General features: G+C 29.2%; 1 protein-coding gene across 1 annotated transcript in view; it reads right to left on the reverse strand.

Moving 5' to 3' along the window:
* Positions 1-4,241: 4,241 nt before the first annotated feature.
* The window catches only part of LOC136985764 (alanyl-tRNA editing protein Aarsd1-B), a 29,528-nt gene continuing 17,649 nt past the window's right edge, over positions 4,242-16,120 (reverse strand). Inside the window, exons 6-11 of the mRNA XM_067283111.1 lie at positions 13,782-13,912; positions 12,404-12,470; positions 8,171-8,262; positions 7,791-7,845; positions 6,306-6,400; positions 4,242-4,467 (exon numbers count right to left, since the gene is read on the reverse strand). Of these exons, the coding sequence (XP_067139212.1) occupies positions 4,329-4,467; positions 6,306-6,400; positions 7,791-7,845; positions 8,171-8,262; positions 12,404-12,470; positions 13,782-13,912 (579 nt within the window). The 3' untranslated portion in view covers positions 4,242-4,328. The remainder of the gene's footprint in view (positions 4,468-6,305; positions 6,401-7,790; positions 7,846-8,170; positions 8,263-12,403; positions 12,471-13,781; positions 13,913-16,120) is intronic.

Consider the following 16,120-nt stretch of genomic DNA (forward strand, 5'->3'; position numbering starts at 1 on the left):
GGAGATTCTTTAACATTAATTAATGTTATTAACGGACAATGCTGGTTTCGTTGTTATATCTTATATACAGTAATACCCGAACTTACGCGATAGGTGGGACCGAGCGATAACCGCCTAAGTTGAATTCGCGTAAGTCGGGGTATAACTTCGCATATATCAATAAATACATACTAATTATTTTTAATTGGGGCCGGAGACTAAAGAAAACAACAATTTAGAAAAAAATGTTTAATAAAATCTTAGATAATACATATGTATAACAAATTATACTATTAAAATCGTAAATCGAAGTTATTTTGTTATAGAAGGCTTCCTGAAATCTAACAAATTTGTCTGACGGCTCAAAGATTTTTTCTCCCGCAAAATTTCCTCGTAGCATGCTAATAATTTTTTTTTATTTTTCGTTTTGTAGAAGAAATGCGCTCTTCGTTGGAGTCTATATTTTCTAAAATTTGTAACCTCTTTTTAATTAAACTGAGGCCTTCTGTCAAGTTTCCAACCGTTATTCGATCATCTGATTGAACTGGGTCTAAAGGATCAAGTTTTGCCAATTTACAAATTTTCATTTTTGTATCGAAGTCTTTGGAATGTAAAGTTAACATTATTAAAGATGGAGTTTTTCTTTTCTTGTTTGATGCAGAAGAATCAGTTCTACTTCGTTTGGATGACACAGTAGAGTCTCAAGTCTCCGTAGATATAACACAGAAATAAATAAGTCAAAATAAATTGTAGCTATGCGTCGATTCCGCGCGACATGTCCGAACCTGTAAGCTGAACAATAGTTTGGGGGAGTGAGTAATCAAGGGTTGCGTGGCGCTCAAACAAAAGACGAATCGTCGAGATTTGAAAATCGCGTAACTCCGGGTTCGCGGTTTGCGTAAGACGGGGTAGCGTAAGTCGAGGTATTACTGTACAGGGTGTTTTTTTTAAACTGACGGTACTCAGAGACATCTGTAGAGCAATCTAACAGCCGGACTGTCGCCAAATTTGGGAGAGTGACTAAGGACGACATGGGAAAGAGATTCCGCGAAGAAAAAAGTAGTACCCAAATTTGCCGGTAGGGGTGGATTTGGCGCTGTTGTAGCGAAACAGCTAAGAATCTGCATAAAATTCAGCTGCAATTAACAAACACACGAATGAATAATCAGACAGAGGTTTCGGTGTAATAACGAAAGTTTAATTACTCAGCAAATAACCTTCTCTCTTCTTCAATGTGATCACCGTCCTGCTGGAAAAGGTATTGCATCCTGAACACCGTGTTCTCTATGGCCGAACGAAACATGTCCGCAGGAATGTTCATCACGGTTCGAGAAACGTTGTCCTTCAAAGTCATCAAGTTTGGGACACTACCAAGATAGACCTTGGACTTTAAGTAACCCCACAGGAAAAAGTAACATGGGGTTAGATCCGGAGAGCGAGGCGGCCATGCAAGTGGAAAAAAGCGACTGATGACCCTTTCTTCAGTGAAGTGCTGGTAACTTTTTCGCTACAACAGCGCCAAATCCTCCTCTACCGGCGAATTTAGGTACTACTTTTTTCTTCGCGGAATCTCTTTTCCATGTCGTCCTTAGTCACTCTCCCAAATTTGGCGACAGTCCGGCTGTTAGATTGCTCTACAGATGTTTCTGAGTACCGTCAGTTTAAAAAAAACACCCTGTATATACTTTTTCCGCTATTTATTTTGTTTATTTATCTATATTTTGTCCGTTTGGACGTTTTCCGTTAATTTTTATATTTATTCCGAACACATTTTATGTTCTAATTTAATGTTCTACTTTTTTTGTAACCGAGGAAGATCGTTAAAAACGATTGAAAACGTTATTATTTTATTAAATTTTGCTGGATGGATAAAGGTGTAGTTTATTTAACTTATTCTATTTCCAGTACATAGTTTTATATACTTATAAATAACTACAGACTAATATGTAGAGCCTATATAAGAAAACTGGTAAGACTGATAGCCACTTAGCCACTGATTATCCGTCCTTACATTATTATAATATATTAATATAAATTAATCAGTAGAATTACCTTTGCTGTTATTTAACTTAAAGATTACATTATAATTATAATCTAACTAAACATTTAAAGTTAATTATCTCTATCTCAAGTGTTAAACCGAACCAAAGTTAAGTTTACTACCTAAATGTGTAAGAAGTTTTACTGATTTATAGTGACCAGTCTAAATAATAAAAGCTTCTTAAGTATTTTTTAAAAATGTTTTATTTCATTTAAAAAACATAAGGATAGATAGATAGACAGATAATACTATTGCACCAAAAATACATCCACGCTGGATCCGCGCTGGATCCAGCTGGAATGATTTCAATCCAGCAAAAATCCAGCTGGATTCAAAACACTGCTGGATTGCAATCCCTAGTCGCAACACATCCACATATAAATAGCAATAGCATAAAATGGCACAAAATCATGTGTCAGACAGTAACATGACAGCCCCTGGCTTCAATCTACTTGTTACTCCTTGTTTGTGCACTTGTATTTACTTTCAATTTTAGTTTTTTTTTTTAATTCATACAGCAAACAGAAGCAGGTATGTTAGTTTAGTAATTATTGTTTTAAATGTTATTAATATTTAACCCTATTATTTTAGAATGAATAAACCAAGTACAGGGCAGAAAAAATAAAAACTTATCATTATTAATTATTTATTAAAATATCTATGAAAAATTTGAAAAATCCTAAAATTGTTTGCCCATATTCATAGTCGCCCGCAGGCTATATTTTACCGAAAAAGTAGCCCCTAAGGGATAAAAGTTTGGCCACACCGGATATAGGGGATTGGCAGCATTGCAGTGAGAGGGAAGGGGGTACTTAAGGTAGTGCAGATTGGCAACATTATCTTTTTTTGGCTGGCTGGTGAAAGGGTGCCTGAGTCAACAAAAAGAGTCTACGTTTTTTTTCTTTTGTGTTAAGGTGTCCTTAGGAATTGTGCAGTGTGGTATCCATATAGTTTTCTATTATCAGACTCAAAGTGAAAAATCTGTTTCCATCAGCTGGAATACTCACTGGACAATTGGAACTTTACATTAAATTTAAGCAATTACCGTAGTGGACATTTGCCAAGAGGTAGTTTTGAGAGAGACTCAAGTGTCTGTTAACCGAAAGGACTTGTATTATACCCAACTCAGTGAAGTCCCTCCACATCTCCCGGTAGTGGCACAGAATGACCTTTGCAATACATTGGAGGAGTACTGTTTGGTGTTTGGAGTAAGCTGGGGAGAACAAACATAATAACACACAAGATAATTCTGAAGGAAGGGTGGATGCCAAAACAGCTTGCACCTTATCAGATCCCTTTGGTGTTATGAAAAAAGGTAGATGAAACTATAGAAAAATTGTTAGGCACAGGGTTGACCCAGCCTAGTATGTTAGAGTGTGCTAACCCTATTGTCTGTGCGGCCAAAAGGGAGGAAGGAATTCAGTTATGTGTAGACTACCGACAACTAAATGCTGACATAGTGCCCAACTGCTACTTGATGGTACCCCCACTGAGCTCATATACCAGATAGCTGAGGCTAGGTACTGTACATCACTTCATTGGACCTTTGCAGAGGTTATTAGCAAGTGCCACTAGATGCTGAATACAAACATCTTACTGCTTTTGTTACCCACTATGGCCAGTTTGCATGGGAAGCGATGCCCTTCAGTTAAGGAATGCAACCAGGACTTTTCAGCATCTAATGGATCTGGTGTTGGCTCCATTCAAGGACTCTGCAATATCATATATCAACAATGTAGCGATATTCTCATGTAGTTAGGATGAACCCCTAATCCATATTAAGGCAGTATTAGGAGCGTTAATGAATACCGGGCTAATTGCAAACATTGCTAAGTGTCAGTTTGCTAGGCCTGCATTTTATACTTGGAACATGTAGTTGGTTGTGGAAAACATGCTCTGGACTTGAATTGCATTAAAGTCATCACCAATCTGGCTTTACCAAAGACAAAGAATCAACTGTAATTTATCTTTAAAATGTTCCTGAAAACATTTTTTTTTTTAAGTTTAAAATGTTCAAACAAAATAAATAGTTTTTACTGTTTGTTATCTGTGTGTCAAGTTTTTAACATCACGAACTGATATATTTTATTTTATCATCTAAACAATACTGTATACCAAATATGTTTCATTCCTCAATTTTATTTAGATCTGTCTAGAAGAAATATTACACAGGAAACAAATCAAATATATATATATATAGTTATGTAATTTCTTTAAAATATTCTTTAATGTAATTCCTAAGTAATTATTTTTATAAATAAATCTTAAAATAATAAATTAAAACATTTGAAAATAGCCTAATTAATAATTATTTTTCATGATTATTACTGCATTCAATTGCATATTTCAATAATTCTTCAGCTTGAGGTCTTTTAGAGAGATTATTAACCTTTGCTTGAAATCTTCCATTTTTACCTGCTCCTTTTCCTTCTAGTAATTCACATATTCTGTAAAGCAAAATAATATTTGTACATAAATTTCTAATAAATTTTAAAATAAATTATAGTGAATCGTTATTTAAACTAATTAAATATCTACTAATGTGGGATAGATAATAATAAGGACTTATCATACCAGTGATAATAAGCACAAACACTGGTATCAATGTAGTAATTTAATAAGACAAAAGGGGTGTACATTAAAAATCAATTACATAAGTATGAGTAATTACTCATACTTATGTAATCACTGGTGTGATAAGTCCTTATTATTATCTACTCCACATTAGTGGATTTTTAATTAATTTAATTATACCAAGGGCTAAAAGCAATTCTTTTTTATCATTATTCAGTTGAATGTAAATTTACATGTAAATTTAAAAAATTAATATTTTCACCAAATCTGATGAAAAAAATGATTGTTTAATAAGGTAATTCTATAATGTAAATTAAAGTTTTTTGGAATTTATGAATAAAGATGATTTTTAGATTTCTATTTTCTGTTTGCTGCTGTGAAATCAAGATTTGAAAAGAAATTGCATAGATTAACATTATAAAAAAATGTAAACGAAATTTATTTATTTGTTAACATTTGATATTTACTATTATTTGTTGTAGGTTTTCTTCACTACTTAATTGTTTTCCTTTGTAATCTTTTTAATAAATGTTTATTTTGAGCTTACCTAAAATAATTAAATCTATTTTTGTTAAATCTCAATATATAATGCAGATCTATATAATTAAAAGAATTAAAATTATATTTTAATATATTTCAGCTTGTGAAATAATTATCTACAAAATTTACAACACAATTTATTATTTTATAAGTATAATACATATTTTAAAAAATTTTTATTAAAAAATTTTATAACTCTTTATTATGGAAATAAAATATTCCATTAAATTTGAAAGAATATAATTCTGAGCTATTTTAGTCAAATTCACAAGAGAAAAAAATTATATTTAACATATAAAATGCCCCCTCAAAAAAACAGTGGAACTTTGTTAACTCAAATTAGTCAGGGGAAAAAAAATCCAAACTTTAAGTTAAAGTTTTGACAAATCCAGATACAATCTATAGAATGATTTTCATCAGATTAAAATCTGAAGAGAGCAAAGAACCCAGCAGAGTCCATGAACATTGTGGAAGGAGACCAGCCTGGAAGTGATGGTATTAATGTCTGAAATGGCATTGTACTCAATGGCCTTGCTATATTTTCTTGCAATGACCACCATTACTGCAAGAAACTACAGAGATAAGGTTTTGAAACTTCACAAGAGTTTTCTGTGGTGCTATGGATACAAATTTCATTTCCATGAAAAATAATGCTTGCACACACCAATGACTTTCTTGAGAATGAAGCTATTCATTGCATGAAAAGGCCAGTAAGATCTCACAACCAAAATCCCATAGAACATGTGTGAGATGCTCTAGGGAGATGAGTTATACCTTATCAGCCTTTGGCAACAACTCTCTAAAAACTTCAAGATGCTCTTTCTCAAGAATGGACTTTGCTACTGACAGAGCAGATAAAAAAAATTACAACCAACATGAGCTATGCAGGGTGCATGCATGAATACTTATTAAGTTGTAAATAATGTTAATAAAATCTTGTTAAATATTAATGTTTTATACATCTTTATAAATTTAGAGTTACTAATAAAGATCAGTTAAGCTCAAAAGTACAAGAACTTATTTTTGTTTTTGAATTCTTTCCATTAAAAGTCATTTTGTTTTTATTCTTATTATGAAATTTTAATGTAATTTTGTAACTAAACTAAATAGAAATATTTCAATATTTTATAACAAACAAGAAACAGTGAAAGATTAATAAAAAAATTCTTACTTTGGTCCATATTTTTCCAATATTTCTTGTGGTCCAGTAATCAACATGTGACCAGAACCTTTAATATCTCCAGTGGTCAAAAACAATAATACATTCTAAATAGAATTAATAGAAAAAGAAAACAGAAAATGATATAGAATTTAAAATTGAAATAATGCTGTCACAATTTTTAGAAATAATAATAGAAAAGAAATTTATGGTATTATTAAAAAGCAAAGATTTATTAATTTATTTATTTAAGGTAATTAAAAGTAATTCTAGAAATCGTGCAATCTATCATAGAGTAGAAATGATCCAGAAAATTAAAAATTTACTTATGTTTTTAATCTTGTGAAAATTTTATTGACATAACATCAATACTTTCCATCTTATACTAATGATCTATTATTATCTATTAATCAATCTAAATAGGAAAGCAATGAATGATTCATTAGATATAACAAATGTACATTTTATTTCTAAATTCTAATATTACACAATAACAGAATTCTAATACCTATGATATGGCACTATAAATCAACTTATATCGAATAAACTGTCAACTTTCTGTGTTATGTTCAAAATGCCCATGAAAAATTCCTGGGATTTTTGATCACCCAGATTCAATCCCAGGTCTCCAAGAGCAGTATGCTGATACCTTAACTATCTCATCTATCTAGCTGTCTGCCTTCTACTTTACTATTGTACTGCTTTCATTGTGCACATTTGTGAGACCTTCCTTAAACTAGTGAGACCATTGCCTAATTTTTTCTTCACTCATTACCGTAGAGCCATAGTTTTCACATAATTCATGATATATTTCTGCAGCACCACAATATTTTGCATTGAGAAATCAGAATATTTGATTTGACTTCATAACTACTGGGATTGTTTATTCTTGCAGAAATTATAAATTGTTATCACAGAAAAGAAAATAACAATAAACTGATAACAAAATTACTGACAGCTACTAAATGAATCAATTGAAGTTACTGCACAGGCAGTGTTGCCAATAGACATAATAGACAACTGGCAACTGTATTTGGCAATTGTAACTGACAATTGTAAGCAATTATATAATACTATAAAATAACATATATTCTGTTTCTTAAAGGGTAAAATTTAGTGATTTTTTTCTTACACCTAATTTCAAGTATATACTAAAATTACCATGAAAGTTTCCACATATAATGCCAGTGATGGTTCATGCAGATCCAACTCTAGTGGCTGTTTACAGCCCATCATATTTTTTGATAAAAGAAAGTACTTAGGTCTGTTTCTGGATTATAAATTTAAACTCTAAATAGCTTGGCTTTCCTTGCTAAAACAATAGTATAAGAGAATTTCCTGTTAATCTAAGAATAAACTTAACCAAAGTTTAACTAATTTGCAAATTTCCTAGTTAGTGTTTAGTGAATGCAGACATTAATAAAGAAATCCACATATAATTCAAATGAGTACAAAAATGTTCTCAGCAGTTTGATAAATATATATTAATAATCTTACCTTATCATTTACTTCTCCAGAAAATATGCTCATAAACTCAGCTTCTGCATCTTTCCTTAAAAAAAAAAAAAAAATACATTTATATATATTATAATATGTATACATATAAATAAATATTTTATTAACAAATTTATTATTTTTTGAAAGACAATAGAAAAATTATTTTATGTTAAAGGAAATTTTTCATCTATCATGTAAGTTGAAACAACTAAAAAAATATTTTTTATATTTTATTTTTTCATATCACATACCACAATTTAATAATTTCCAAATGTTTAATTTCATTTTTATAAATTATAATGAATTTATGATTTTTCAATGAATTATTAAATACGTAAAAACTTTGTATTATATTCTAAGTTTCGCAGCATCACACTTACCTATGCAAAGAATAAAACTGCGGACAGGGATCTAATTGTTTAAACAGCTGAGCCTGGGCAATAGCCAAGTCTCTTGTTGTATTAAGCAAATTCTATAAAAAACAACTTCATATATTTTATGAATATTCATAATGTAAATATTACTACAGAAACTTGGCTTAAACATAAAACTAGAAAAGATAAATGTAAATAAGATAATGTTAACTAAAAAACTGTAAATAATAGCTATATATAAAACTATAATTATATAAAAGATAAATATTACTGTAAAAACTTTACTTAAACATAAAACTACAAAACATAAATAGAATAAATTAAAATAGATGAATAAACTTAATTCAATTTATTCGTTCTTTATTTTTTATCCATTTATATTTTATATTTGTCCTCAGTTCATTATTAACAAAGAAACAACTTTATTAAAAATTCATAATTGACAATAAAATTAAAATAAATCTTCTTTTAAATACTTTATCATATTAAATGAAATAACTTAACTTTTTTATTTATTATTACATTAAAAAATATCTGCAATATTTTATTAGGTTGCAATTTTCAGATTGCACACCTATACATTCCCACTGTCATCTGCTGGCCTTCATTAATCTTGAGAAAAGAGTTAGATAAATGAAAATTGTGACCAGGAAAGCTTAGGGGCCAGAGGTACAAATTTCCAGTCTGGGCTGGAAGTCACATGATTTTTTAAATTAAAGTACAATTAATTAAAAATTGCAGCCTGGCATTGTGGCATCACAATTACATGCATTTGACTCTTTATTTTATATCATATTTATAATCTAGCATATATATCAGCAACATTCGAAATCAATATAATAATTGATATAAATGCAGAGCACCCCCTGCCTGGAAAAATTCTTTAGCAATTTTTTCTTTAGTTGTGAAAAGTGTTAGTCAAATTCAGAAAACTTTAGCACAACTCTATTTTCTCAAAGTGTTGAAATTCTCTTTGTATTCAGCATGTTGTATTGTGACATCAAAAGCCCCCTTAAACTACACTGCTACAGAAAACGTCAGAACTATAAAAATTCAATTATTAATGTTTAATAATGATTATTTTTATTATAGATTAAATGCAAATTTTTGCAGTTTCTTATAATTATAAAATTCTTGTCTATAGCTCTGTTCCAAGATGGCATTACTTACTAATGAAATATATTAATTTATTGCATTTCAAATTTTTAAAATTTGGTATGTTAGATTGGACTTAATTTTGTAATCTTGCTAAATTTATTAATTGTGATGAACCAATGAGATTAAAGAAAATTATAAATGCACAGTGGAATTGTATGCATGTAGTTTGCATTCCATAGCTGTACTGTACTGTTTTGAAAAAACAGAAAGTTTTTTCTTTAGTATTTAGTTTTATAAACTAAATTAAAATATTTATCAGATATAACAGATGTACTGTGTAACATGAGATGTACTTTTCTTCATTTTTGAAATTTCTTTTATAACAAAAATTTCAAAAATGAAGAAAAATCTTTAGTCATAGTTTATTATTAAAACAATATAAACAATTTACAAAGGTTATAATACATTAAAACTTTTCTGAATTTTAAATATTGAGGTCAAAATTACTGTCTTAATAGTAATTGACCAAAATGATTTTTTTCACAGTTTGTTATGCTTTGGATTGGTTTATCATTTAATTAAAGAGATGGAAATAATTGAGAGCAGTCAAAAATATTTTTTGAAACAATATGAATTCAAGCATTTCAGTTCCTGATCATAAAACTAATTTAATAAAAAATAATAATTCTCTTTTGAATGCAGATAGATTTGACTAAATTTTGAGAATAATTTGAATATGAAGACTTACATAAAAATATAATTTTTTTTGTCTATATTCTTTAGATCCTTTTACAGTACATCCCAAAAGTAACAGCAAAAACAGCTTGAAGATATAACTATATCTTCATTAAAAATAGCAATTATAGATTATTAAAAGATTATACAAGTTAAAAATGATCAAAATGCCAACCTTTTATTGTAGGTAAGCACCTACAATAAAAGGTTGGCAATTGGCATTTTCACAATAAAACACTGATAAAAAATTTCACATCTACCATGTCTTGTAGCCGTACTTAATTTTTCACGTTATAATATTACAGGAGCATTTTCAATTTGTGTTCAAGTGGGAAACATTAAGGTTGGAAACTTTTATTTTGAAACTAATCACCTATCTAAGGTTTTGGTCAGCACATAATCACATTTTATTCTTTTGGTTTTTAAAAAGTAAAAAACCAGTGGCATTTTAAATTATTTTTTAAATATTTATTTTAGCAACAATTTGTTTTACAAGTTCAATTTTGCCAGTGACATTTTTACATTTTGCATACTTAGAAATGGTTGGATTTCTATACTGTATATACATACATACATATACACAAACTGTATAAATAAAAATAAAATATATGCTCTATAAGTATATTTTTTTTGGAGGGTGGAGGGTAAACCCAGACTAAGTAGTACTCTTTCCATCTAAAAGTAATTGATTGATATTATATTAAATAACAAACAAAGTAAATAATAGTCCTTAGAAAATGAATAAATGCTATATTTACGTTATATAAAATGTATATAGTACAAAGACCAACAACTGCCGAATTATCGGGCTAGCAAATGGCTAATTCGGCAGTTGTTGGTCTTTATATATAACGGGTTAGTTGTTGTTTATTTATATGTATGTAGTACAATTATTTTCATATGACACATACATATTGACTACAAATTTTGACTCATGTAAGCTTACATACAAAACAAAAGTAAAAATGTCTGTTAGAAACTGTTTCTCTGTTTTTTTTTTTTTTCTGTTACTAGGGAAAGAACAACTTAAAATTCTGAAAAAAGGCTTGCATTTATTTAAAAAGTTTTAGTGAGATGGATCTCAAGATACACAATTTAAGCAGGCACACAAAAAAGACACTGCAAAAACATTGTTGGCATATCACTAACAATTAAAATAATAACTAATTAGCTGTGGTACCCTTGACTAGATTTGGTGGCATCTCTGAATGCTGCAGCACACAGTTTGGAAACCACTATGCTAATGTATTAGTATGTTATTAGTATTTGGACATATTTTTTTATAGTGTCTTATATTTCTCTGTTTTCTAATTTAATAATTAGTTTTAAATAACTTTTTTAAAGATCAAACTGTATGGAGATACTAAATATAAGTTTTAAAAGAATTTTAGAAAGATAAATTAAAGTTTTAAAATATTTAATACTTTTGTGAACATTCATAGATACAGATTTACAAAAAGGCTGCAATCTTTTTAAAACTGGATGTAAATATAAAATAAACACTTCTAAAAAACCAATAAAATCCAGCAAACATGAAAACTTTAATGACTAACAAATATTTTTGACCATATTCAATGATCATCATCAGATAGAATAATCAAGTTTATACATTCTACCTTCAAATCTGTAGACCTGAAGATAACCATTTGTTAGTCATTAAAGTTTGCTAGTTTGCTGGTTTAAAAAAAAAGTTTTAGAAGTGTTTATTTGATAGAGATCTACATTTAATGAAAGAAATTCAAATGAAATTAGTAAATATATATTCTTTGTATAATATTTCGATGAATATAAGATTTAATATGTAAAATAATCATTTACAGTATAATGACTAATGTAGATTGATTTTTCATATTTCATTTAAAATAACATTAATGTGTTAATATCATAGACACAGAGATATTACAGAAAACAATATCTTGATTTACAGTGTAAAAAAATAACAACAATAATTGCAATTAATTTCTTTGAATGATCCTCACCAAGACTTTAAATTTGTGAATAAATGTAAAAAATATGTAATAAAAATTATGGAATTAAAATCAGAATAAAATATACTAACATGTAGGACTACAGTAAAATTAAATATTTTTAAAGTTAATAATACCATACTGACAATTAAATAGATTATTGCTGCTTCTTTCAATTATCAAGGATTAATTATTTAAATAATAATCTTTGTTCCTGTAATTTTTGTAATAATAATTTCTTATTTAGTAAATAATCTTTGGTAACCAAAAGAAGCAGTGATAGTCTATTTAATACAAATAAAAATACAAAATATCCTTATCTCATTTTTCTACATAAATATCTTTAGCTTTTATTTTTAAGATAAATCAATAGAGATTATGACAGATGATCTAATGAATTTAGATAAAAATATATTATTTTAAATAAATATCCTCTTACCTTATTTGCAAATTTTAATGATTTTTGCAATTTATCAGCAATATGTATATGCTCTTCAGGAGGAGATCTGTTATAAATCAAAACATTAAAATATAAAACTACTTTCAAAACAGATTAAATGTGTTTAGAAAAATAATACAAAATCAAAATAACCGAGCAAAAATTATTTTTTGCTCATTTATTTTGATTTTGATGCAATTTTTAATTTATTTAATTTTAAAATATATGCTCTCAATCCCAAATTAGTAGTGTCTTGCCTCTGTACATCATATTTTACCTGACAACAACAGTCGTGCTGGTCATCTATGTAACTCCATTCTGGGAAAAATTTTTAAATTGAAATCATGAGAGTTCCAGTCTAGACCAAAGTTCACATATAGTTAATTGGGGCCTCCTGCCTCCAAGCTATCCATATCTGGTCTTGACTCATTTATCTAACATCTTTCTTGAGATTAAGGGAGGGCAGACAGATGGACAACAGTGGAAATCTGTAGATTTACCATTTTTTCAAATTTCAGCCCAATCAAATTTTGTTTTATTTATTTAAAAAAATTTATAAATTTAACTACAAACATTAATTGTTTTTATTGCACTAAATAATCTTTAGAAAAATTAAAAAATTAAACTATACTGAACTTTCTTACTTGAATAGTATTTTTCAATTTATAATAATATTTTTCTTATATTAGTAAGAGAGTTGTATAATATAGTTAAAAAAAAAAACCCCTACATTTTATTTATTTATCATAATTACAATAGGAAATGTCATATATATGATGTAAGATTTCCTCCCCCATTTAACAATTGAACCCAAATACATAATTTAATTGTAATTAATGTTTAATTAAAAAAATACATTGTTTTAATTATAAATGTAAAATTATAAACATTTAATTATATAATTATAATAAAAAAAGTTTAAAAGTTAAATTAAATTTTTAAAACTTTGTTTATTAAAATCAGTATTTCAGTTATCAGTCTTAACTAGTTCTTTAAATGTTACTTATAAATGGATTATACTGTATTTTTATATCTTTCATTTAAAATGTTTTTTTAAATACAAGCATTTGTCTCAATGAAATATATTCTGAAATCATGAAGAATCTTTTGAAAGAGTCAAATTAAATAATGTTTTCATAAAACATATTTATTATAATTTTAGAAGCATAAAATGAGATATAACAAAATTAAAATGAAGAAAAAATATTAAGACCATTAAATTAAAAACAAACTTATATTAAAATAAAAATTATATTGTATAAATTAAAAATATTACAGCATTTAATAATATATTTTACTACTTATGTTAAGAAATCAATTAGATATAACTATGCTATCTGATAACTTCTTTGTCTTATAAAATTATTAATTTGCTTACTTTAATATATTATTCATGCTCCTTTCTCTATGTACACAGTTTGACATATACTGAAGTAATCTATTTCCAACAACAAAATATAAATTTGTCTTGTTCTTCTTCCCTTTTTCAGCATATAATAATTTTATTGCCTAGAAATATAAAATTAGATTTATTATTATTATGTTGGGTTAAGTGAGATATACTCGGTTAACACCGGTGGCTGTGTACTATGCCAGACCAAAGTCAAGGCATAGTAACCAAAACAGAAATTAAAGAAGTGTATCAGTGTGTGTGTCTGTATTCAGGAATTTTCTCACAATATGACATGTATTCAATATAGTGGTCTTCTGTAGTGTGATGTATGTGTTTCTATTCAATTGTAATGTGCCCAGGCTTTTGTGTAGTGTGTGTGGTATGACACCTGTAGAGGCAAGAACAACAGGTACAATAAGCACCCTATCCATCCTCCACAGATGCCTTATTTACTGGGCGAGTTCTGTATACTTGCTAATTTTTTCAGTGCATGTGTTTTGTATATTGTGAGTGTTTGGAATGGATATGTCTATAATGTATGTGATTTTATTGTGTTTGTCAATGAGTGTGATGTCTGGTCTGTTGTGGTAAATTGTTTTATCTGTGATTATGGCTCTGTCGTAGTACATTTTGTGCGTGTTGTTTTCCAATACTGTCTGTGGAATGTATTTGTAGTATGGTTCGTGGATGTCTACTAATTTGTGTTTCTTTGCAAGCTCTTGGTGTATTATATTTGCTACTTGATTATGTCTGTGTAAATAATCTGTTTGTGCCAAGAGCTTGCAACCAGAGGTGATGTGTTGTATAGTTTCTGGCATGACGTGACATTTTCTGCATGTGTCATTTGTGAGTGTTGTATCTTTGAGTATGTGTTTTCTGTAGTTTTTAGTATTTATGACCTGATCCTGTATGGCAATCATGAATCCTTCCATCTCCCCAAAGAGGCATCCCTGTGCTAACCAGCTGTTTGACGCAGTTTTGTCAACAAAATCCTGGGCCAGATCATAAGGATGCCTGCCATGGAGTGCCTTTTGAGCCCACGATTGCTTAATGGTGTCTGTGCTTTTTATATGTTGCGTTGTGTCCATATGATGTGAGTGTAAGTTTAATGGTGTGTTATTTGAGTCTGCTAGAGTTACTGCTTTATGTAATTGTGATGTTTCTTGTTTTTTGTAGAAAAACTCTCGCAGTGACTGTATTTGTTTGTAGTGAAGGTTAACTATGTCAATCAGGCCACGTCCGCCATCTTTACGTGGAAGGGTTAATCTTTCTGTGGCGGATTTAGGATGATGTTGTTTATGCTTAGTAAGTGTAGTTCTTGTTTTCCTTTGGAGTTGCTCGAGATCTGTGTGAGTCCAATGTATAACTCCAAAAGAATATGTGAGTACTGGAATGACATATGTGTTTATTGCTTTGACTGTAGTGTTTTGCATTTAACTGTGTTCTGAGAATAGCATTTAACCTACTTTGGTATTCTTTAATTAATCTTTGCTTTATTTGTGTATGTTCTGTTAGTTTGGCCTGTTGGAATCCTAAATACTTGTAGAACTCGCCCTCTTCCATGGATTCAATAACGTCTCCATTTCCAAGTGCAAAATCTTCTTTCTTCAGGATTCCTTTTTCTATGTGAAGTGTTTTGCATTTATCTAGGCCAAATTCCATTTGTATGTCCTTGGTGTATGAATGTGTGATTTGTAGGAGTTGATGAAGTTGTTTTTGTGTGGATGCATAAAGTTTTATGTCATCCATGTACATGAGATGTGACAGTGTATACTGTGTTGTTTTTTCATGCCTGATATTGTAGCCATATTGTGTGTTGTTTAACATGTTGGATAATGGATTCAAGGCTAGGCAGAACCAGAGAGGACTCAAGGAATCTCCTTGAAAAATTCCTCGCCTAATAAAGATTTGGTTTGTTTGTATGGAAGTGTTATGAACCCTGAGATGTAGTGTTGTTCTCCAGTGCTGCATAGTGTTTTGAAAGAATGTAATGAGTGATGGATGTATTTTGTACATGTGTAGAATATGTAGCAGCCAACTGTGTGGAACACTGTCAGAATGCTTTTCTGTAGTCTATATATGCCATGTGTATGTTTCTGTGTTGTTTGTGTGCTTGCCGTAGAATGACTGAATCTATGAGTAACTGTTCTTTGCATCCCTTGTGATTTCTACGGCAACCTTTTTGTTGTTCTGTTAGAATGTCGTGTTCTTCAACATGTTTGTATATTTTGTTTGCAATACAGGATGTCAATAATTTGTAGAGTGTTGGAAGACATGTAATTGGTCTGTATTGTGTGGGGTCTGTGGTATTGTTGTTTTTAGGT

The sequence above is a fragment of the Centruroides vittatus genome, unplaced genomic scaffold (assembly GCF_030686945.1).
Source record: "Centruroides vittatus isolate TY-2023 unplaced genomic scaffold, ASM3068694v2 contig_976, whole genome shotgun sequence".
Taxonomy (NCBI): Eukaryota; Metazoa; Arthropoda; class Arachnida; order Scorpiones; family Buthidae; genus Centruroides; species Centruroides vittatus.